The sequence below is a fragment of the Apus apus genome, chromosome 4 (assembly GCF_020740795.1).
Source record: "Apus apus isolate bApuApu2 chromosome 4, bApuApu2.pri.cur, whole genome shotgun sequence".
NCBI classification, from domain to species: domain Eukaryota; kingdom Metazoa; phylum Chordata; class Aves; order Apodiformes; family Apodidae; genus Apus; species Apus apus.
Genome location: NC_067285.1, coordinates 29,066,442 through 29,092,084, shown reverse-complemented (window position 1 = coordinate 29,092,084; position 25,643 = coordinate 29,066,442). Strand labels below are relative to the sequence as shown.

General features: G+C 37.2%; 1 protein-coding gene across 3 annotated transcripts in view; it reads right to left on the bottom strand.

The window, feature by feature from the left end:
* Window positions 1-25,643, bottom strand: part of GRID1 (glutamate ionotropic receptor delta type subunit 1) — a 504,645-nt gene that overhangs the window by 102,121 nt on the left and 376,881 nt on the right. For all 3 annotated transcript variants that reach the window (XM_051617448.1, XM_051617449.1, XM_051617450.1), the window contains exon 5: window positions 12,967-13,020. In XM_051617448.1, the coding sequence (XP_051473408.1) occupies window positions 12,967-13,020 (54 nt within the window). The remainder of the gene's footprint in view (window positions 1-12,966; window positions 13,021-25,643) is intronic.

The window sequence follows — 25,643 nt, the reverse complement described above, 5'->3', positions numbered from 1 at the left end:
ATTCTCCCTGGCCAGGGTCTGTACCCTTTCCTCTTGCCTGGCACAGGCAGACCGTACAGACTTGTTTCCAAAAAGCTCACAGTCCTGGCTTAGCAGCAGATGAAAACTTAAATGTCACATGTAGAAAGGTCACCTGCATTCAGACTTTGATAAAACTGGGTTAGGGGAAGGGGGAAAGAAAAATGGAAAAACAAGTACATGTGACGATCTTGAGGTCCCCCAAGGATTGACATTGGGCCCTATGCTGTTTTAGATCTTCGTAAGTGACCTGGATGTTGGGATCAAGAGCACCCTGGTGCAGTTTGCTGATGACACCAAGATGAGTGGAGAGGTTGACACTCAGGCAGAGAGAGCGACCCTCCAGGATCACCGAGAAAGGCTGGAGGAGTGGGCTAGAAGGAACCTTATGAAATTCAACATGGAGAAGTGTAAGGTCTTGCACCTGGGAACACATAACCCAGGAGCGCAGTTCAGAGTGGGATCCACCTGACTGGAAAGCAGCCCTGTGGAAAGGGACCTGGGGGTCTTGGTGGATAACAGGCTCAACATGAATGAACAAAATGTGCTGCTGCAGCAAAGAAAGCCAACAGGATGTTGGGCTCCATCAACAAAGGCATCACCAGCAGAGATAAAGAAGTCATCATCCTGCTCTATTCTGTGCTTGTCAGACCACTCCTTGAGTATTGTGTTCAGTTTTCATCCCTGCTCTACAAAAAGGATGGGACAGGCTGGAGAGGGTCCAGAGAAGGGCCACAAGGATGATCAGAGGACTGGAGGACCTGCCATATGAGGAGAGGCTGAGAAAACTGGGTTTGTTCAGCCTTCAGAAAAGAACCTTATCACCATTTCCCACTACTTAAAGGCTGGCTACCAAGAAGATGAAGACTCCCTATTCACAAGGAGTCACACGGAAAAGAAAAGGGGTAATGGGCACAAGTTGCTCCTGAGGAGATTCTGATTTGTCACAAGAGGTAATTTTTTCACCATGAGGACAATCAAACATTGGAATAGTCTCCCAAGGGAAGTGCTAGATTCCCCCACATTGGACAGCTGTAAGTCTCTGCTTGACAGGGTGCTGAGCCTTCTCATATAAACCATAGTAGTGCTTAGAAAGGTTGGACCCGATGATCCTTGAGGTCCCTTCCAACCTGGAATTCTATGCTTCTATGATTGAAATTGGCTTTTACGTGTATCAGAATAATATATATATATCAAAAAACCAGTCCTAATACTTGGAGTCACAGAGAAAAAAAAAAAAACAAAAAAAACCCACACTGATCTGGCAATTGAAGTATATTTATCCAGTTATTACTTGTCTAAAAGTAACAAGTTTCATTTCCTGTAAGCTTTACATTGTGAAACTGACAACTAAGCAAATAATTTATTTTGGTCATGGAAGTCCTTGTTTGTTTGTTTTCAAACAAATGTATCTCAAATTTCCAATCTTTTTCTTGGATCATTACACAGCACAAGACAAAACACAATAGTGACCATTTATACCACGTGTGGATGCTCAGTTCTAAGCTGGGTTGGCCAGGCAAGTGCTCTTTGCAAAATTCCATAGCACATGCTCACTTCTTGGCTTTCATGATCCCAGGATATTGCTACTGCTACATGGGCTAAATCATTACTTACTATAGATGGTGGCTTCTTCTTGTTTCAGGAATATGCTTTGAGGAAGATTACAGAGCCTAAATCTCTCTATTCCTTGGCACATTGAATAGCAATTTGCACTTAGGCCTGTAAATACTGAATTTCTTGTATGAGGACAGAGGAAGAACCGTTCTCTTCTCCTAAGTTCTCTTATTCTGGATTTTTTGTTTACTAAGGAAAAGAATTTGTCTATTCCCAATATATCAAGGAGCACTTCAACATTTTGGTAGGCAGATGTAAGTGTAAGACTGACCAGGCTAATAGCAGTTCTCACCACCTGACTCAATACAAAAGGGATATTCCTTTATAATTTGTATTTCTTTCCATGAGGCATATTAATGGGAAAGTTCACTCTTCATAAATTCGTGGCATTTACTTATCTATTTATTTGCACACTGCTATTGGTCATTGAGAAATCAATGTATCTATTTATTTATCTGCACACAAGGAACTTCAGTTAGTGTGTAATACTGAGCCATATTGCTCTGGGGAATATTTAAATCTGTTCTAGTTGTGCTCCACTATCATAACATCACTTGGAAAATGAGACAATTATGTTTCACATTAGAATCTCTATTTTCCTAGAGGTAATGACAGAAAATTATAAATTTTAATGACATTAATAATTTAAAGAACCAAAAGAGATTTCCAGAAAGCACATCCTTGAGAAAGCTGGAGGAATAAACTGAATGGCAATGAGGATGAGGCTACTCATGCAGACAAGCTACACATTTATGTGGAGTTTTTTAATTAGGACCAATACTGCTTGTTGGAGTATTCTAATTCCCCCAAATGCACTACATACATCTGTAAAGGGACACTTGTTCACTTCTTCAAAATCCAGAAATCTTCCTTCAATTGGCTGCTTTTAAAATGTTCATAACCGCTTCTCCTGCAGATAGATGTACTGAACTTTAACATTATGCAGGCTTCTTTGCATTCCACAGACACACTCGTGGATATATAGAAAGGTTAATCCTTTAAGGCAAGGGCACAATCCATTTTTCATAGCACGGAAAACATTCTAATACAAGTCTGCATGACCACCTGTCCAACTCCCATCCTCATTGTCCTCCCACACATCCAACACTACCTCACTTCTCTGTCTTTTCTCTGCAGCTCCTAAAAGTCTCTACAGGGATGTATTTATTAGCTCTATTTCTGGATATATGGACTCTGCACTGGTTGTTCAGAAGTCTTCCTCAAATTATAGCTAGCATCTATACAGTAAAAATCATATATTTTAATGTGGATTTCACTGATAAAACAATTAATTACATCTCATTTAACCGTCCTCTTAGGTGACTATGACTGTTACTGTGTGGTTCAACAGCATTAGAATTAGGTAATTTCTGAAGCCTACAAATGTCTTTGAGCAGGATGCAGGTGCAAATACAGTACAGTTTCATGTATATGTATACCTTTCAAGCATATATAAGAAATTTCCACACTTTGGCGAAAAATAAATAAATAAATAAAATTCTGCATAGTCTAGTACAGCAGCCAAAAGGAGAGAAGTAAGATTTCTTTGGGCAAGTAGTAAGTATAGATTACACAGAATAAATTTGGAATAAATTGTAATTTAAGTTTTGCATTGAAATATTTTGTTTACTAGATCTTCAGAGATTTTCCAGTGTGTTCCTTGCGTGCAGTTTCCTTATTTTTTTTTAATCTGTGAAATTTTGTATAACTAGAAAAGATCCTAGAATGCTTGTCCTACTTGCATTTGTAAGCTCTCACTTAAAAGTCTACTTTTTTCCAAGGAAAAATAAGGCACAGGAAACTGTAAAAGAATTATTAACTTCTTGTTATCAGAGTACACACAAGCATCATTACACCGAGTGATGTTTTTTTTAAAAAAAGAATCTTTTGGCACTTCCATACAAAGACTGAGCAGAATTCCAGTCTGTCACATAGTCCTGGTTCTACCAAAGTGAAAATGAAGCCATAAAAATTTGCACAGGCTCATGGGTCTAACTGCTGATTACCCAAAGCACATAAACAAAGGAATTTCTAGGAAAAAAAAAATATAAAAATTTCCAAACAAAGTGAAGAATAAACACTGTATTCATAAGGGATCTTTCTACCAAAGTCATAGCTTCCCCAAGATTACTCTACAAGCCCTGTGCTAGGAAAACACTGGTCTTCATGCATTACCTAACACCTTCCTACATGCTACCCTTGGGAAAAACTTGTTTGCTGAAATAGAATTTATCTGATAATTACTATTCTATTTTCTGCTCATTTTTCTCAACCTTTGAAAAATATTTGATAGAGGAATACAAAAAATAAGTGCCCAGGTGATAGTTACAAAGCCATTTGATTCTCAAATCAAGAGGGTGAGTAACTATGGATATACTGGGCATGTCTGATGTGGTGAAAGGAAAGAAAATAACAACTGGCAGAAGCAATGGACCTGCAGGATACAAATGGAAAGTAAAAAAATACATCACAATGGGAGAGAGATGATGGGACACTTTCTCATCCCTCACATAACAAACTGCCTCCTAAAGACAGTAAAAAATGGTGAAGAGAGACCTATGAAAACAGTAGAAAGAAGATAATAGACCTATAGTATCTTCTCTGTGCTTACTACCTCTAACTTTTCTAAACAGGATCTTGCCTGTGGATTGAAAAGAGAAAATATCCAAAAGCATAATTTTCTGGCTTTTAACGACACTTCAGATTTATTTTTCTGTTGAAACTTACCAGAATTTCAGCTGTCCTCTAACTACCTATCTTGTCAATTTGGAATCTGTATAACACTCTTTTACTATATTTTAATTCCACTTATTTTGCATTTCTTATTGAAAACAGGCTTTCACCAATAAGTCCCTGACTTTCTTTTTATATATATTTCATGTTAGCACCGTGCATAAGAAGCAAAATAAAGCTATTGATGACTTTTAAAAAGCCCACGTTATTAAGCTCAGGTCAGTACAAGGAGCTTGGCTGTCTTACTAAATTCTAGCAATAAAAGAGCGTCTCTGATTTTGCAAGAGCCATTATGAATAAAACTTACCCTTCAGCTATCCACCCTGCAGTGTTGCAGCATAGGGTTTTTTGGGTTTGTTTGTTTGTTTGTTTTTATATGGGTCAAATAACAACACAAGCTTTTCTTAGTGATAAAAAAAAATGAGCCCGTATTCCATCATAAGAGTCAACGTACTCTGAAGAGCATCAAGCCGTATGTTTAATTGTGAAATACAGAAATACAAACTGTGCAGTCCTTTTGTGAATACAAATATTGCATGTGCTAGTGCATCTACCCAGACAATCAACAGTATGATTCTTCCTGCCTTTACAAAGCTTAATTACAGAAACTGTACAGTACTTCACAGAAAAATGCAATGGAAGAATGCATGGCACTGTTGTTTTGTAAAATAACAATATTTTTGCTTTATTAGAAAGAACTTCTCCCTTTTAAAGTATTGTGCCGTTACAAATACCCACATGGATAGCTACTTGACCTAAAAGGAGGATTTCTCCCTCCCTGTAGTATGAGCTTTTCCTACAGATTATCAGATCATTTAGACAATAAAGAATTAATATAATGAAATTTCCAATAGTTCTCCCAACTGTTCCCATGGTTCCAGTTTAAGAACTTAGAAGAGAATATTGTTTGAATTTCAGCATTTGTTATTCTATATGGTACAGAATGTGGTAATTGTAAGACTAAAAAGGCAGGGTGATAAGACATTATTTTGTGCTAATAACAAATACCCCTTTGTATCTGATCTGATAAGGGTTAATTTGAATAAATCAGAATCAGTGCAGTTGAAAAGCAGCAAATGAAAACTATAGTCAAGTAGAAGCTCTAACCTTTAGTTTTCAGACTTATACTTTTCACAACTTACAATTTAATCTATATTTAAAGCACTGAAAGTGGCAGTCATTCATTACTAGCCATCTTCCTATCAAAACTACATGCAGTTACAATATACTCCCACATATCAAATGGTTGATATAAAGAAATATAATGCTAGGTTCGTCCCTGGCTAAGACAAATCATTTGGGCTATCCCAGGGGTGGATTTGGTTGACAGAATCTAATAAAACTTAATTGGTCTAGCTTGTTCTGTAATACACTGAGAAGGATGGAGATCCACACTAATTGGAAATCAAACATGAGCCTCTGTTCCCATATATTTCATGTTTGTCAGCAAATTTATTGAATAAATTAATTGATCACTAGTATATGCAGTGACTATTTGTATAAAATGTCACTGCCATACTCGTATTAAAAAAAGATATGTGGAAGGACCTAGAACTGAAGGTACAGATCAGAAAACATCCAGTGGTGTTAATAATACTGTTGTATTTGTCTTCCCAAACTGAGATCTGAAAATATTTAGCAGATTTACATAATGTGAGTGGGATACTGAAAAACAAAGAATAAAAAACAATAGAAGTAGTAAGTCTGGAGACACAGAGATGATGAGATGGAAGAAAATAACCAAGAAAGTTGTTCCTGTTCATGATAATATTTAGATCAGAAACCATTCCCCAATACTCAAAATGTACTGCAGAAGATTAAATTGCATTTCCTTTATTTTTCCAGAGTGAACATATGATCATATTAATATTTTAATTATACTTATTCTACTGCTATACTCTTGCTTCATCTGCTGAGTTATACAGGAGACAAACATAATGTTTTCCACCTTTCCTCATGGGTCACGTTTTACCACACTTTCATCATACTAGGTGCTCTAATCTGGATATTAAAAACTGTTCTGAATTTTTCTTTTTTTTGTTTTAAAATGTCTAGACCAAAACTTGCAATACTGTTCCAATAAGGCCAAGCTGATGCCAAGCAGAGCAAAACAACTGCCTCCCTTATTCCACAAAGGATGTTTCCAGTAACATAACTGAGGATTAGATTTGCTTGTTTTGCAAGACCACAGCAGTACTGATTCATAATCTCTTTCTGTTATGCAGAAGCATTCTAAGTTGCTCCTGCAGATGCTCACCAGCTGTATCTCATTTTGTAGCCACACATGAAGTACTCAGCTCTTCTCTACATTGAATCTCATTTGGTGGAGTGTCTCAAATATATCTAAGCAAATGGAAACTTCTACAAAATGCTTTTAATAGTCTGGTTATCATTAATAGTTCTATAAAGCTAGCATCATGTCAGTAAAAACATTAAAGAATTCTCTTTCCATCAAGTAATCACCTGACTCTTTTCTTTAGTTTCTGCTATATCTAGACTTTTCTTGTTGTTTTTACTGACCCCTGGTATGCAGCATTTTGCATTTCAGCCTTATTTTGTAATATGTTTTGTTACACTTTTATACTCCTTCTTAGCTCATTTTTTCACCACTTTTTCTTTAGAATTCCTCTCTGATTTCAAGATCCATAGAGATAACCCATTGGAATGATAACGATACCTTATTACACTTTCACCTTCACAGAACTCCACAGTCCCTTTGCCACCCTTTACTCACCATGTGATCTTTCCTCACAAAGATGGATGATCTTTTTACTGACATCCATTATGCCTATTTTCCTTTTCTCACCTTTTCCTCTTCTTCAAACAGTGCATGCTATTGTCTCATGAACACTTTCACAGCAATTATCTTCTGATTTCTTTAGCCCATTCTTCCTTACCCATAGTGAAATCTGAACTGATGGCTGCCTTCATTTTTTAACCATGCAGGGATAACATTATCAATCATAGGAAATTGTGAAGCCTTGACCATGGCCCAACATTAATTTTTCAACTGGCAGGGGAAGAAAAATCCTCCATTATTTCAATTTCCTGCCTTTGGGGCATTTCCATGGAAAATGAGCTTTCAAAACAAGTCTTTCTCAGTGTATGTCTTTTGTGTATTTCCATGCAGCTATTGAATAGGTTTGACCCTCACTTCTCCTTAGCTTCAGACCAAGTATGGTTTGGACATGCAACCTTATAGTGTCCTCTCTTTGTTTCTACCTCTCCTTCAAGAGAAATTATCTCCTATTGCAACTGGTAGCCTTGCACTTTGTTCTACCATGTCTTACAACTTTCATTTAAACTTCTGAATATTGATGAAAGTTTGTAGAAAAAGAAATTTAAGAAAGCATGTCATAATGGTGAAACAACTCATTTGAGTTATCAGTCAAATCCAGTATCCATTCCATTTCCATAAAGAGTAGTAAATTGCTTTTTGTACTTTACTGATTTGCATGTAAAAATAAATATTTAGAAATGTGGAATTAAAATTAAATATATAGATACGAGGGAATCAAATACTATGTTTAATTTTAATTTATTTTTTGGGTCTAAATTCCAGTTTTGCAGAAAAAAATTATTGTTTTGCTTCCCTTGGAATGGATAAAATTTCAAAACCATGAAATGATCCACAAAATGAGAATATGGTTTCTAGTCTTATTTATACCCCTAGACTGACTGCTGCTGCTAATAACAAAGCAGACAAAGACTCCTACAGCATTGATCCTAGTATCACCACATACAAATCCAGTTTCAAGTATTGTTCTTGTGCCTCTCCCACAGACATATGCCCAGGGCAATGCCCAGCATTTTCTCTGAACAAGCAGAAAAAGAGAAGAGGAGAATGAAAAATATCAAGAGGAACCGAGATAAATGCTTGATATCAGGCACAAAAGAGAAAGGAACATAAGAGAAAAGTAGAAATAAGGAAGAAAAACAGGAAAGAAACACCCCAAAAAAGGAGGGTATCTACAACTGTGCCAGTCATGGCACATGAAAAAAAATACACATCGATCCAAGCTGGTAGGCCACACCTAAAGGCATAAACAGCAAATGTACAAGCAGAACACCAGATATGTTCTAGCAGATCTTCTTTAGGGTCAAAATTGCTGTGTTTTGGCCATTCCAAGCACAGTCAATGGTAACAAAGCACTTTGAACTTTTATGAAGACAAAGCTAAGCATAGACTGGTTATTGATCTTGAAGAGTTGATTGCTTTTGCCAGGATTTATACAGAAATAACAAATATTCTTGCTTTTAAAAACCTACTTGGCACGTTTAACTCAGAATTCAGGTAGAATCACTAGCTAGATGAATGAAAGGAATGATTTAGTATTTTTAGATTAATAAAAGTGAAGATGATGAAATATAAATCTAAAAGGGGAAGGTGGTTAGAAATACATTTCTTTATTCCCCTCAAATGTCCACTACTTTTGGACAGCTCTGCAAGTTTAAAACACAGAATGTCTGAAAAGAGAAAATAGACATACTTGCAAACATCCACATAGATGTATCTGTAGAAAGATGGAAGTTCCTTAGGGCTTCCTTCCTATTTAAAAGCATGCATCCCCCCATGCTAGCAAGAGAACAGACTGGTTAATTCTCTTATCCTGAAAGAATTTCAGCATTCCAGCCCCATACAACAAATTCAAGTCCTAATTCACTAGCCTTTTTCTGAAGACGACTGAGTCCTTCTGAACCATGAATGGCATCCAAACTGAACAGATACCTCAGCAAAGGGACTTGGGTTATTGGAAACTAACAAATGCGGGATCTTGACAACACAGCAGTGTAATTTGAAACCAACTCTTACATTCTACATTTAGTTAATTTGCTGTGTAATAAGCTTACCAGCTATAGTTTTAAGTTAGCTCATCAAAAGCTTTGTGGTGTTGCTTACCTAACAAAATTAAAGTGATAAAATATGTTCAGACCCTAAAACTTAACTCCTATTTTGTTGCATGGGACAGAAGCACAAGGAAAACAAACAAACAAACAAAAAGCAACAAAAAACAAACCAGAAAATCAAATGTTTATTAAATTATCAATGTAGGGAGAATAAAGCAGATTTAATTCAAGTACAACAGTAATAAAATATTTCATACAAGGAACCTCAATGGAAACAATTGTCACTGTGTTCACTTCCTACACCTGCTTGTTCAGGTCAGTTGGCCCTATACCTCTCTTTACTACAATGGGGTCATTAGGTGACACTGACCATAGGATGCACAGAAAAATGTAGGATCCTCAATCTGTCTGGGAGAAAAAAAGGACTGGCTAAGTATTTGGTCCATTTAAAGAATGGAATAAATCTTGCCTGCTACCCACGTGGAGTTACATCAAAAAGAGAAAGAGCTGATTTGACTGTTGTGAATCAAAAGTTAATTTCATTCTGCAAATCACAGCACCAAGGAAAATCAAGTCATGGAATGACATATTTCCCACCAAGTACCCACACAGCTCTCACTGATACCAACTGGATACATGTACATGGAAAACATAACCAGTCTGTTCTCTTGCTAGCATGGGGGAATGCATGCTCTTAAATAGGAAGCAAGCCCTAAGGAACTTCCATCTTTCTACAGATACATCTCTGTGGATGTTTAACGTATCTTCTTTTCACAGTAGCATTAAGTACAAGGACCAACACTTTTCTGTTAAAAAGAAAATAATCAAGACATTTCCTTCTTCTTTTTCCTGCATAGAGTTCTCAGAACTTTCAAGAATTAAAAAAGTTTCTGTAATTGTCTGTTTTAATTTAACTGCGGGTTGAGATATCTATAACTATGTGCACTAACATTTTTCACTTAAAAGTTACACGTCAGATTTATGTTTTGCTATCATAGCTTCTCTTTAGTTTGCAGAAAAGGAGACTGAGGGGTGACCTCATCAATGTTTACAAATACGTAAAGGGTGAGTGTCAAGAAGATGGAGTTAAGCTTTTTTCAGTGATGACCAGTGATAGGACAAGGAGTAATGGATACAAATTGGAGCATAGGAGGTTTAAGGTGAATATCAGAAAAAATTTTTTTACTGTGAGAGTGACAGAGCACTGGAACAGGCTGCCCAGAGAGGTTGTGGAGTCTTCTTCACTGGAGACATTCAAAACCCACCTGGACGCATTCCTGTGTGATGTACTCTAGGTGACCCTGCTCTGGCAGGGGGGTTGGACTAGATGATCTTTCGAGGTCCCTTCCAACCCCTAGGATTCTATGATTCTATGATTCTTGCCTATCCAGTGGCTAGCCATAAAAGAGAAAAAATAAAAGTTCATAAAATAAAAGCAGAACTGACACCCTATGTGATGTGTCTGTGTATGTATGCATGTATTTGTGCATGAGTGCTGATTATTTTGTTGTTACAGATTCAGGCTTCATGAAGTGAGTTTTAACATCTGAACAATAATAGCAGCAATAACAAATGCACAAACATTTGCTCTCTCTAAAAGTTTAGGAAATTTGCACTGTATTATCTTTATGTGAATATAAACACTGACTCTCTGGGCATCTTGCTGATATTTTTGTAGTCGGTCGTTACTGCAGCTGACAAACCAGGAGGTACTTAAATGTAACAAGAACAAGAAAGAATTTATAAAGCCTTTATAAGTAGTCATTTCACTTCCTTGCCCTAACCTCTATTTAATTACAGAGCTTTTTTTAATGCCACACAGTATAATTTATAGTTACTATAAAAAATAGCCTATCCAAAATTATTAGCTAGGTGAAAATAAAGAAATTAACAATTGGTTATTAAATTAGACACTATGGATTTATACTACAAAAACAAAACAGTGAACATGGTTCTTTGTTTTTAACTTAGATCACACAGAATCACAGAATCTTAGGGGTTGGAAGGGACCTCGAAAGATCATCTAGTCCAACCCCCCTGCCAGAGCAGGATCACCCAGAGAACATCATACAAGAACTTGTCCAGGCAGGTTTTCAATGTCTCCAGCGAAGGAGATTCCACAACCTCTCTGGGCAGCCTGTTCCAGTGCTCTGTCACTCTCACAGCAAAGAAGTTTTTTCTGATGTTTATGTGGAACCTCCTATGTTCCAGTTTGCACCCATTGCCCCTTGTCCTATCACTAGACATCACTGTAAAAAGCCTGGCTCCATCCTCCAGACACTTGCCCTTAACATATTTGTAAACTTTGATGAGGTCACCCCTCAGTCTCCTCTTCTCCAAGCTAAAGTGACCCAGCTCCCTCATCTCTGTGACTATGTGCTGGACTCTTTCAAGCAGTTCCCTGTCCTTTTTGAACTGAGGGGCCCAGAACTGGACACAATATTCCAGATGGGGCCTCACCAAGGCAGAATAGAGGGGGAGGAGAACCTCCCTTGACCTACTAACCACACCCTTTCTAATGCACCCCAGGATGCCACTGGCCTTCTTGGCCACAAGGGCACATTGCTGGCTCATGGTCATCCTCCTGTCCACCAGGACCCCCAGGTCCCTTTCTCCTACACTGCTCTCCAGCAGGTCAGTCCCCAGCCTGTACTGGTACATGGAGTTGTTCTTCCCCAGAAGCAAGACTCTACACTTGCCCTTGTTGAGTTTCATCAAGTTTCTCCCTGCCCAACTCTCCAGCCTGTCCAGGTCTCACTGAATGGCAGCACAGCCTTCTGGTGTGTCAGCCACTCCTCCCAGTTTAGTGTCATCAGCAAACTTGCTGAGGGCACACTCTGTTCCCTCATCCAGGTTGTTGATGAAAATACTGAACAGTACCAGTCCCAGTACCAACCCCTGAGGGACTCCACTAGTCACCAACCTCCAACTAGATTCTGTCCCATTGACCACAACTCTGACTTCTTCCTTTCAATCAGTTTGTGATCCATGATAGATATTCTACTATCTACTATAGTATTGTACTATAGTAGATATTCTACTATCTTTCAACAAATCATTATTAAACCAGATATATATAAAATAGTACAATTTATCCTGGACAATCAGTGATTTATAAATTACTATAAATGGTACAACATTTCAAGCTTTTCCTTGCTTTTAAATATGTGTCTGCACTGATTCCTTGTTTTTAAGGGAAAATAAAAAATCCTAGTAGCAGGATAAGATACCATTTGCTGCAGAAAGAAAATATCACATTTAAAATGTATGCTATACTGGATCTTGGCCAAAACACTAACACAATTCTGTAGTAGAGAAAACCTGTGCATTTGTAAATACATATTCGAATGAGCTAAGCCTGCAAATAAGCCTCAGTGCTCTTTCCTCTTCTGGTATCTGAGTGCAGGAGTGAAGGGCAAGATTCTGCCAGACACAGATTAATGGATTTGAGGTTTCTTGAGATAATCTCTGCTTCCTAAATAGCTAATGAAGCAGGGTAAACAAGAAGATAGAAATAAAGTCTCCATGCTGCTATGAGATATAGTGGAAGCTTTATTTTGACCTTTGGTACTCAACCTATGCCGATTCAATTGAGTCAGACAAGAAATGACACCACTGACTGCATCTTGTATCATTCAAAAAGCAAAAATGCAAAGTGTATGCTCAGTCTGGTGTGTCAAAACACATGAACTGAAAGACAGTGATGACTGAATGTACCAAGCCACGTGTTGTTACTTTGGACTTTCTTACCTCATTTACATAGACCCAGTGACTATCCTTTGATGCAAGGTTGGTTTCCACAGCCTACAAAAACAAAAAGAAATAGAATAATAAAAATAAATAAAACATGTGAAATGCATTCCTGAAAGAACTTACATTAAAAGGCATTATAATGCTCATTTTGATTACTTTCATTGATACTGGCATTGTTTCATGATTGGTTGTTTTCATCTCTTCCACTGCTGCTTCATGAGATAGTATCTTATCAATGGCAGTCACATTGCTTTGCCTTCAGTATCTAAACCAAAGCACCCTGTTACCATGAAGATACTCCCTACATGTACCACAAACCATACCGGAGCAGGGTGGTACACCAGGATGATAAGGGATTCTGCGATGAACAAGTGCACACAGAATATGCAGTTAATTAAATTTAACTTCTGTACAATATACCTAATGCATCCTGGTAGGCTGGGTTTCTTTTCAGTATGCCTCTTGAAGAATACTGCCTCTGCCTCATTACAACTCTTGATAGTTTAACTGTTGGCTTACCTATTTAATGAAAACCATCACCCTGAGACACTCAAGTGAAGTTCATATGAATCATCCTCTCTTCAGATTTACACAAGACCCAAGTAAAAGTTGTGGTTTACATAGACACTTTTTCCTGGCTTCCTGGTGTGGATGATGGCTACATATTATAAAGAAACAGCCCAGCTCATGAGAAAGTGCATTGCTCTGTACACATAGAATCCTCATGGTTCACTATGCCACTAACATTGGGAAAGACTGCTCACACAAATAGCATTACTAGTAGCGAGGATCTCAGTGAAAGGATTTGGCAATATACATAGAAGTTTCTAATTGTCCCAATTGTTTGACATAGATAAGCTCACTTCAAGATATTTCATAGTCTAATAAAGCAGCATCAAGCATAAAGAGGTGTCCACTATAGTGATAATGGTATTGCTAACGTCCTGTTTAACATGCAGTTAAAAAACTATTGTGGATTATTCCCACCTAATAAAACAGGACGGTCCCAGTGCACACACAGATTTCAGGAGGCAGCTCACTACATGAAGTTTCGAATGTCCCTGCCTTCAACCACTTCTTTCTTTATTTCCTATATGACCCCATTTATTGAATAGATATTCTTATTGTGGTCTTATAAATGGCCCTATGAATCACTGAAATGAACCTGGTTAAAAGAACAAATACAGATGACCAAAGCTTTCCAGTTACTGTTTTTTAAACTGGATCATTTCCACACAGTTCATTCTGTGCAGCCTCAAAAACAATTGCACCCGTACAGAGAAACTCCATAGACTGCAGCACTGGGCTGGGCAAGATCATCATCAACCACCTTGCTCTCCAGAACACATTTGCATAATCAGCCTCTCAGATATTTAGCGTCAGATGGGATGAATCACCTTCTCTCATGACACCGACTCCAGATGACTGGCTTAGAATAAACACCCACCACTCATAAGGCTGCAGTGAACTGACAAGATATCCATCCTTAATATAGGCAAAGGGAAATCTGTTACCTGATTGTAGCAAAAAACCCCAACCAACACAAATAAAAAACTAAGTAGCCAACACCAACATTTTTAATGTTACTCTTAATTTATTCTCTGTTAAAAAAAATAGTACAAATTCCTTGCCTAAGTAACTGTTTTACAGCTTTACTCATTTGCACAGCCCACACAAAACTAAGGAAAACTATGGGCAACACACATACCTCAATCTACTTGTCATGTCTACAAGGTGAAGTACACCTTTAGACAGACAAAAACCCCAAAAGAGAAACCACAAAGAAGTTGAAAGAGAAAAATCAACACAGAGAGGGCACAATATTTCTCATCATCATAGTAAACAGCTTTATGGGACATTAACTATCCCTGGTGTCAAAGCAGATGAGAACCACTGGAGACAACACTTCTGACAAGATAGTCCTCTCCTAAGCATACAGTGAAAAATTATTTCCCTTGGTAATTGTCTCCATTGCATTTCTTTTAAACTGGTAGGAAAATTAAACTGATCACCTAATTGAGGATCCACAGTTATTAGGAAAACTAGCAGTCATGAAAATGAGGGCAAAAACTTGCAGATTTTCTCCCTATTCACCCCTCTAGCATATTCAGACAAAGCCAAAGTAGCCAGGTGCCACAACATATAGAGGGGAAGAAAAGTGCTGCCAACATCTGCAAAGCAGAACTAAATAAAGCTCAGGTGCAGAGTTATTGCATTGGATACATTTTGTGATTTATCTGCAACAGTGATCAATTTGTATGAATAAATACTAAGTCTCGGGAGCTGCAAAAGCCAGGGAGTTCAAAATGAATTATTGTAACTCATTCTTCCAAGTTCACAGATCTGAGCCAAAATTTTTAAAATAAGGAGTCTGAATTTAGGTTGCTAAGAGTTTATCTTTAGTCATCAGAGTGCTAGACCATTCAGCACCTCAATCAGAAGTCAATGGCTCTGCACTTGAAAAGATTGAAATGGAGTGAGAAACATAACTGTGTGGCAAGTTTAAATATCTCTAAATATCTCCTGTTCAGAGCTGCAACACACAGGTTTAAACCTTCTGAGAGCACTGGTGTATTGAAGGTGTATTACTGGAGGCTCACGGAAGTTAAACACTGTGGAGAGCAAAGTCCTGGACACCTGTGATGTCATAAGCAAATTTATCCAGAATTCTCAGACTAAGAAAGAAATTGCGTAACTTTGTAACTTACGGAGTTTCTTTTTCATTAAAGATGAAAAAGTAACAGCAGTTGGGAGATTATGGACACTGATTTTTAATTACTCAAGCTGTTAAAGATCTTGCCGTTTGTACCTCCATCCATGAAAAAAAAAAAAAGTCTATGCAACATCCTGAAGGATCTATTACAGTCCATTTCATAAATAAACCCTGTATTAAAGAACGTAGTCTAGGAATTTGTGTGGTCGCTGTGCCTAAGGGAAAGCCCTGCCACCTTTTAGGGCAGGATTCATGGGCTAAAATATGTTACGGGTTGTTGGGTTTTTTTGTTCAAAAATTATTAATATATGCTAGTTCTTGATATACTCTGTATGTTCATAGAATCCTGTTGACTACTGGGAATAATGCCTCACAACAGTTCTATCAGATAGAAAATCTGCTTTAAAGATAAACAGTGCACTGGATATTAAAGAACATCCGTCTTTCCCTTATTTTCTCTTAGACTAGCAAATAGCTTCTACAAATTTGGAATGAAGAGGGGGATTTTTTTGAGACTATATGCTCTTACTTCCTCCCCAACTGCATTTCAACAGATAAACCCAAAGAAGAGACCTTAAATATAATTCACTCAATGGACCACTATTAATGATAACATATAAATGATATTATCAGAATCAAGCCAGACTGGGAAGAGGGGAACAGTAGCAGTGAATGTATAAAACCATTAATAATGTCTCAGTAGAAAGCATTTGCAATAGAAATGAAATAGGGGTGACACTGATAATCAAAATACAAGAATTAAGATTCCAGACCTCATACCAACAAGGAGAAAAGAGTAAGATACTTCATGAAAAATGATCAAAGATATTTTCATGTATATGGCTTTGTTTTCTTTTAAATGTATAACTTAAAATAATTTACTCCCAGTAATCCATGACATTATTTTAGTGGAATATAGTGGAGAACAAATATTTACATTGCCTTTTTAAATAAGTAACTTTGTTCATTATTTTATCTAATGGCAGCTGAGGGATTAAAAGGAGAAGTTAGGAAAGTGAGCAGTAAATACTGCTAAGTTCAGAAATAAAGCAATTCTGCATAAAAACAAACACACAAACCAAAACAAACATAACCCCCCCAAGCAAACAAACAAACAAAAACACCCAAACAGAAACAATCATTTCCTGAACTTTCCAAGAACTCTGAAATTGAAAACATTTATGAGAATGTAATGATTGGCTAGCAATAGGAAAGGATGTTTTCCACAATACCTGGCTGCTTTGCCACAGGGGTCTACACCTTGCTATTGACAGCAGAAGGAACCGTGAGTGGCCAGTCACCACTTAGAGAGGTGCTGGTGGGTGTTCAAAGAGACATGGGCAGACCGTTCCAGTGACAGCAGGATGAGTTGAAGAGGTTAGCACCGGTGTTATATTTACAAAGCTGTTGTGTTCTTAATTGTGTACCCAAGGGGATAGGCAGTAGGAATGTCTGGAAGCCCCACAAGCAACTGTGGGATGCTAGAAGGAAATGTCTTGCAGATGGCAAACACAGATGTTCCTGTTGTGTCTACATTTTTGGAAACAAGGGATGCCACCCTGAAATCATGATATAAAAGAACCCCCAGAGTGTTTTGCTAGAAGGTATATCAACATCCTTTAGCTTAATTGTGAGGATAAAGACAATCTTGGCTTACCAGAAAAAAAATGAACGAGAGGGTTCTTTTATATCATTGTATCACTGCCTATTCCCTTGGGTACACAGTAAGAAGACAACAAGTTTATAACTAATTTGGAAAGAGTGTCTTAAGAGATACTAAAAGAAAACAAAACCGAAGCTCTTGCCAACCAATGATTTATTACAGCAGGCAGCAGAGAGCAGACAGACCTGCAAGAGGGTGAGTGCTCTGTGGAGGCATCAGCAGATATACCTGACCATCTCAAGACCACAGCTTGAGGAACCAGGTCCCATTACAAAGCTCCTCCTGTGCAACTGTCTTCCAGCTTGCAATCCCATTGCAAGAGCCCTGCCAAGCAGACAGACTGCCAATGGCCAGCCCCCAGGATGGTTACAGCAGAAAAGCAGGTGGAGAGAGCTAGCCAGTGGGCATTGGAAGAAAGAGCCTGCAGGAGACCAGGACAGTGGGGGATGAGGTTAGGAAATACCAAGGTCAGCTTTAATACTATGAAATAAGTAAAAAAAAATAGATGCGCCTTCATCATGGGCAAATATCACAAATCTCTGGTCTTTCTGAGGTTATTTGTCATCTCTCTCTTCATGTCATCTCATCTATTCATGATAATGACAGAGAAACCTCTTTTTTATTATTTTTTTTTTCCTTTTTTATTATTTATAATGAAGGTATAAGTAAAGAAAGGTTTGGGGAAGTAATAGTTTCTAAATCTCAGCTCTTTGCAAATCTTTCATAAGGGATCAGTGTCAGCCCTTAAAATTCATTACCTGTTCACTTCACTCTGGCCACTGAACAAGTTTCAAAATAAAACTGTTTCTTGCTCTTACTGTCCCAAGCAGGGTCGTAGCCAGTGACCAGCTTCCAAAAGCAGCTTTTTTTTTCTTTTTTCCTTTCACATGGAGAAATTTAAGTACTGTCTTTTCTTCCTCCACATAAAGTAACATAAATTCTTCAGAATAATTTTTAAATTTATTATAGTAAAACAGCAATGAAGGACAAAAAAACCCCAGCTCACTACCTTCTTTATAGACTTTTGTAAGCTTGAGTGAAGTAGCTCCAGTTGCAGGCTCTCATTGCAGGAGATGGACCTGTATTTGTAAAAATGGCTTTGTTCTTGATTTAAATGTAAAGTAAAACATCCTAGAAATCAAGGAACTGGTTTAGATCCCAAAGAAGAGCTATAGACCAAGTTTCCAATGCAAGACACCTGACAGTAATTAATTGGATGGTATCAAAGTGCATCTGTTTATCTGAAAAACTTTGTATATGTCTTGGATACAAATAGGAGCAGATGGGTTCAGTCTATATCCCCTAGATATCTGATTTATATTTAGAAACTCCTTCAATTAAAATAGTGCAGTTCACATCCAGGAGTGACTTGCATAGGTAATAGAATTTCACAGAAAAGCAATTTCTCTGCAGCAGTTACTGAGACTCTTGCAATTAATTAGAACCTATCTTTCCTTTGCATTTTAAATAAATACCTCTTGGCTCAGTATCTCCAGAAGGGCATAAAACCTATACTGTTCCACAAAAATAAAATAAATAAATAAGCATTGATAGTCACAATAAAGTATATACAAGAATGATTTTTTTAAAAAGCCAGTCTAGTCTAATCTTCTTCTAGTACTTGTAGCATACTAAAGAACAATTCTTGTACAAAAGACACAACATATTATTTATAAAGCTTAATTAGTAATGTACCACTAGTACAGGGATTAAAACAAAATTTTCCAGACCACAGTACAATATTCCAACTCTAGATGCAATGTCATAAAACTAAGACATTTTGGACTAAGAATACTGAATAGACAAAACTCAGTTGCAGTAAAACTGGGTCATCCTGGCTCAAACCAGGACACAGAATTAGGATTGTAAGTTTACTTTTTTTCTTTAATAGAAGTTAATTAAAATTTCTAGATGTCATTATTAAGAGAAATATTAAATTCTTCCTTGTCTAAAAGGTAACACACAAATTTTAAGAGGTCCCACAAAATAATTTTTCAGATAAAAAAATCCAATGAAACTGGTCCGTTCTTACTAAACATCATTGTCCATGAAAAATTTGTATTTTTTTACAAAAAAAGGTTTTGTTAGAAATTCTATACTCTTCCCTTTTCTGAACAGCTTCCTAGAAATGTGCATGTAGACACCTAAAAAACCAGGACACCTAGCAGGCTCACTGAGTCTTTATCTCTTAGACATCTCTACCTGATGTCAATGATACAGTTAATTTCCCCACATTTACAGTGGAAGCTGTCAATTCAGAATCTTGGTCCTTATTAGCTTTGTACAAGTGATTAATGAACCACAAGCATAATGTGCTTTTAACAACCCCTTTTCCTGATAATTCATGGTGCATATTACTTCATTCTTGGCCCAAACTCTATAAACATGTTACTAGAAAACCCTCACCCCGTGGGGACATTTTTTTAAGTTATCATGCACTGTTGCATTAAAACATGAAGCCTGTTACTTCCTTATTACTCTTCTGCAGAACTGCATTACTAAGAAAAGCTATTTTCCCCTCCCTTGCAGTGACCAAACTCAGGTAATTATTGAAAGGCTCTCAAGTTTGGACCGTAGTTTAACCGCTCTGGGTTTCTCCAGTCGTGTAAGTGCATAAACTTGGCATATTTCACTTGAGTCTCCCATAAAAGATAGGCCAGAACGGTCATATCTATGCCTTCCCACTCAGATGTCTGGTCATTAGTCTGGGATAGCTATTCAGTGTTTCAGTTCCCCACAATCTCTGTAATACTTCATTTATGGTCTCTGTCCCAAAGTTCTGTAACTATTCCTCTTACAGCTAAATAACTCAACTTAATAAAGTAAACAAACAAGCAAAAAAAAGCCAAAACAAAAACCAAACCACAAACAAAAAAACAACCAACAAAAAACCCCAACCAACAAAACCCTTCAAAAAACTCACTCCATAGCGTATCTCCAAATATTGTCAACAACCAAGTTCCATTTTCAGTTACTAAGAAACATTTCAGGCATTTCATGACCCAAATCTTCATCTGCTTTTACTGCAAACCCCTACAGTTTATGAAAGCTACTTAGAAGGTGTACATGACATTTCACACAATATAATTTGATAATAACCCAAACTCAAATAAACTAATAAAATACTTTAAAGTTTATAGTGTACTAGTGTGCTGTTACTTAAGTCATAGGTGATCAGAGAAAAAAACTACACTGAAGAAAACCTACATAAAAGCTTGATGTTACTCAAGAGAAACTGGAGATGAAGAAATGATATGGAAGAACGGGAGAAGAGAAAATAGATTCTGCAGCTTCCTTCTGGCTATGCAGCTGCAATGCTCTTGAGTCTCTAGTGTAATACATGTGACATTGCCTGTTGTTTTAGCCTCAATCATTCCAATGTAATGTCGTTGGATTTCTGTTTAATCCTATTCCCATTTTATAGGTAATGCTTATTATATTCAATCTCTGTTGCTGTTCCATTTAATGCATATTCCACTGGTTGATACATAATAGTAAAGTAGTGTATATGGAACTCTTCCAAATGCATTCAGTAAGAATTTACTTTTCAAAGCTCAAATGTCACATACTATTTATAAATGTGGTAACTGTTGACCATTTAACTATTTGGCACAGTGGTGATACTGGATAATTGCACAGCTGTCAGAAAGCAACATTTTCATAAAGACATAAATCTAATGTTAACTCAAGAAAATAACCTCTCAGAAATATTGTACTTAAATTTTTAGCAAAGCCATATGCTGAGCTGACTGTGAGGACTCAGTGAAATCTTTAAAAAGAATAACTAAATTTTGCTCAGTGAGACACTGAATTTCTTTTTGAAGGTAACAGCCCTATACTTGTATATTCTATTAAAAAGTCTCACTCTTTTCTAGAGACAATTAACAATGCTTTGTTAAGAACTTTACTCCTGAAAGAGCTAAACTACAAAGAACAAATTAAAATTCATCAGAATTGACCAGCATTTGGAGCTTGGGGTTTTTTAATTGGTTTGCTTTGTTTTTCTTCCTGCCTCCCATTAAGAGAAGAAATCACCTGAAACAATTTAGCAGTGTTTTTTCAGATTGTTTGGAATGCCTACATGGGGTCGACTATACATAGGTATGAAGGTTGAAAATGGCTTGTCAGATATAGACCCTTGGTGAAGAAATCTATTTTCAGCATGGATGATTGCTCTCTATTCTCATACTGAGCATCCACTCCACAGGCAGAGTACAAGACATTTCAGTATTTAGCACCTATCTCACCTACTCTCCGCTCAGAAGTAACAGCTTAAGCCGCAACTTCAGCTTGCCCTGGAAGTTCAATATAACTTCACAAACAGTTTTCCACAGTTTGATTTTTTTGTAGGTATAAACAGCAGACATTAACTATATTATTAAAGAAAGATGAAAACTTCTTAGCTTTCTAACAGGCAAACACACACACAATTTATACACTCCTAATCCCCTCTTTTTTAAAAAAAGTGTTCTTTGTCTGGACATGATAGATTGAACATCACAGAATCACTGATCACACAAACTAAACTGAAAGAACCAACTACAGGGCAAAGAGATCACTTTGATTTTCATTAACTTATGGTTTTAATACTGATTATTTGACTGTGGCACAAAGGTGCCAATCACAGCGCAAAGGCTGTTATTTTGTATTTGTTATGGGTTTTCAAACTCTGTGAACTTGAAAAAGTATATCCTCATCAAAGGTTATCCTGTCCATTATCACTATCTTTTCATCTGTTCACACACACAAAGTGTCTTCTCTTAAATTCTTTTAAAATCCTGTCTGGTTTTAAAGGAAAGATGACAACATAAATCTTGCCTCAGCCTCAAACATAGTTGTTTTCAAACCAGTCCTTTTCTGCCTACAGCACTCTTATTTTAAATTGCAAAATAAATACATAAATAAAACAGAATCCTTGCAGGCCTGAGGACCTCCTTGGTAGTCATAGAGCATTTTACATGCACAAACAGTACCACAGGCTGTGTGAGCACTGCAGAACACCTTAAAGGTCATCTGAACCATCTCAAACCAAAAGACTCTTCCTGATCAGCTCTGCCAAGAGGAAAGAATATTTGCTTTTCTCTACACTTGCATGGGGATACTTGGCTTCTGTGTACCTGCCAAGTGGTAACTGTTTCAAACTACTCTAGAAGGAAAGAGACCCTTGGGGAGCAGGAATGGTGGCAATGGAAGGGCTAACTCTCCCTTTTATGTCCATAGTCTTAACGACTTTATGGAAAGCCTTACCAGCTAAACGAAGGTAAGCAAAAGTAGCAGTCACACAGTACAGTGTTCATATACAGCACAAAACCAATGAGAAGCAGGCACAGATAAGCTGACATTTTGTTCACAGATTTTTCTTCCAAGTAGGTGTTCAAACACCAACCATTTGGGTCATAAAATGTGGTTTTTTTCTGCATCCACACTTTATCAAAGCTTGCAGACATGCACTGGAGCCCCCATGGTTATCTCATTACTGCCTGTCTTTATTAGCTGGAAAAATCTTTAGCAACAAGAATCACATTAAAATATATATATTATAGTTATGGGGCATGAGCAGATTTGATTGGAAAACATCCCCATTTTTCCTTAAGGCTTGCATACAGTTATTCAGAAGATAATGGCAAAGTTATTAATTTAAAAAAAACATATTTCATCCTTTGAAACAATTTCCACTTCATTTAACTAACACAAGTTCACATAGTGTTTGCAAAGTTGTAGACAAATAGGGTTTTAAGAATGAACCTTTCTACATTGTCTGGAGCAACAGCTTATCTTCTGACTCCAGGGAAACCAGCATTCATTACAGATCATGCCTTGATTCTATTATTGAAACTGAATAATTTTTAGCATTTTAACTACTGCAATTTTTGCCCCACTGTTTCTGAGGTAGAATTTATACAAGTGTGTGTTAGAATTCCTATGTATCTGAGCTTCCATACAAATCCAGAGGAAAAAGAAAGTGAAACTAATATGTTTTTAATTTAAAAATCTAAGCATGCTTAACTTGTGATACTCTGCCCTTAGCACTGATTCTTATTTTCCAATCCATGCATTTATGAAAGGATTCACAAGGGAGCTTCCATTGTATATAAATAAAGTAGTCTATACCTCAGTGACAAAAATAAAGCACACTATATGTTATATCATTTCTGCAGAAAGATTTTTATAGAGGACTATGAGTCTATGTTTTAAGCCTCATATGACCAGATGAGGGGCAAAAAAACCAAACAGTTCCTGAATATTGTGAGATGAACACACAGTTGTTAATTCAACAATTGTGTTAATGACAAACTATGATGAGAAAATAAGAATTGTTTCAATGTTTATCCCATTAAATGGGATTGAGGCTTCAGACTAGTATATGAAAGCATCCAAAAAAATGCTAATTTCTTTTTCTGAAGATAAAGTGAAAGCAACATATTGTATAAAAATGCAATAGGGAACAGGGAATTTGGTATGAAATTCAGCCTCCTTTCCTGAAGAGGAAAAATTTATGGAAGATTGAAATAGGAACCAAGTCTATTACATGATGATAAAATCTGTGCTATGCTCAAAGTTCCCAGTTTGCAGAATCTACTTGGGCACACTGAACTTCGAGTAAGACAGAGGCCATGTATACGAGTGCATAGTGCAGATATCTTTGGCTGTCAGTGACAGGCAGTTTAAGTGAAAACAAACAAAAAAAAAAACAAAAAAAAACAGAGAGAGACAGGGAAAATAGTTATAAGACACTGTCAATAAGCAGCAGGTGTCAAAATGAGAAGTTTGTGGGAGTTAAATGTAGGAAGAAGAAAAACATGACATTTTTTACGAGAACTTGTACCGATAGGACAAAGGGTAATGGCTTTAAACTTAAAGGGAAGACATTTAGGTCAGATATTAGGAAGAAAAACTTCACTGTGTGGGTGGTGAGACACTGGCACAGGTTGCCCAAGGATGTTGTGGAAGCCCCATCCCTTGAAGTGTTCAAGGCAAGGCTGGATGGGGCCTGGAGCAACCTGGTCTGGTGGGAGGTGTCCCTGCTCATGCAGGGGGGGTGGAACTAGATGATCTTTAAGGTCCCTTCCAACTCAAGCCATTCTGTGATACTATGAAGAGGACCCAGTTCTATTTCAGTTACATCTGTTTTTTAGGAGACTGAAAAGAATGTGACAACAAACGTTAATAGTTGAAAAACACTGAATAAATTGCATCCTTAAGCAGTTACCTGATGGGAACATAACACTACCACCTGACAGAAATCATGGAAGCAAAGAACTGAGGGACTAGAGATTAATCTGGAGACACTGGAGAAATTCCAAAATTTTTTAAAGAGTTCACACAGGAATGAAGAGAAAATATTTATTTGACATGAGTTGTAAATACCCACAAACAGAAAGCCTTGGAGTGTGCGACCACAAAGACAAAACAGACGAGTGTTTAATGTTACAAAACTTATTAACACGGCAAGACAGATGCATAGAGAAACAGAAATGCTGCAAAGAGCAAACCAAAAAGCAAAAAAAGAGACCAGATGAAAGCCACAAGCATAGAGGAAGGTAAAAATCCAAGGGCTGAGACCTGTGGATGATGAGGACAATATATTGAAGATTAAAAAAACCATAAATGAAGGTGAAGGGAAAAGGGAACAGGGGAGGTAGGAAATAACAACAAACCAGAAGACAGAAGAATAAAATTAAGACTGGAGATTTATACAATCCCAGGAAATGTTAAATTACATGAAGGACAAATTGACTGGCCTGTTATCAGAGAGCACAGACGAGGTCAGCAAGCTAGGACAAGAAATGTGGCCTTGAGGCAGAAAATAAATAAGAAAGAATAAAATACAAAATATCTTTATACACTTAGGTCAGGGTTGTCATTGTAGGGTTACTGCTGGATAAAGTAATGTTTCTACATAGGTGAGATGGATGCACAGTGCAAATTAAAGTACAATGCAGCTAATGAAGATGGACAGACAGAAAAAAGACTTCTGGTAAAAAAGAAACAGCAAAAGTAACCACTGAAAAGTATTCTCATTAAAATGGACCTTTCTTAAGTGATTCTTTCAGATAAGACTCAGTGTTGGCCTCTACGGGCTAAGTCTGAAATTACTAGAATATTAAATATTAAAGAGCACACATGGCTCACAGACTCTAAAACTGCATCCAGAGAGGGTAGTGCAAGATGTAGAAACAGCAATAAGAAGAACACAAATGTGATGACATTATAGTCAGAAACTGAGTGACACAACAAGAGAAAACAAAGAAACAGGGGCATCATGGTAAAACAGACTGAACCTGTGTACTGTGGGGG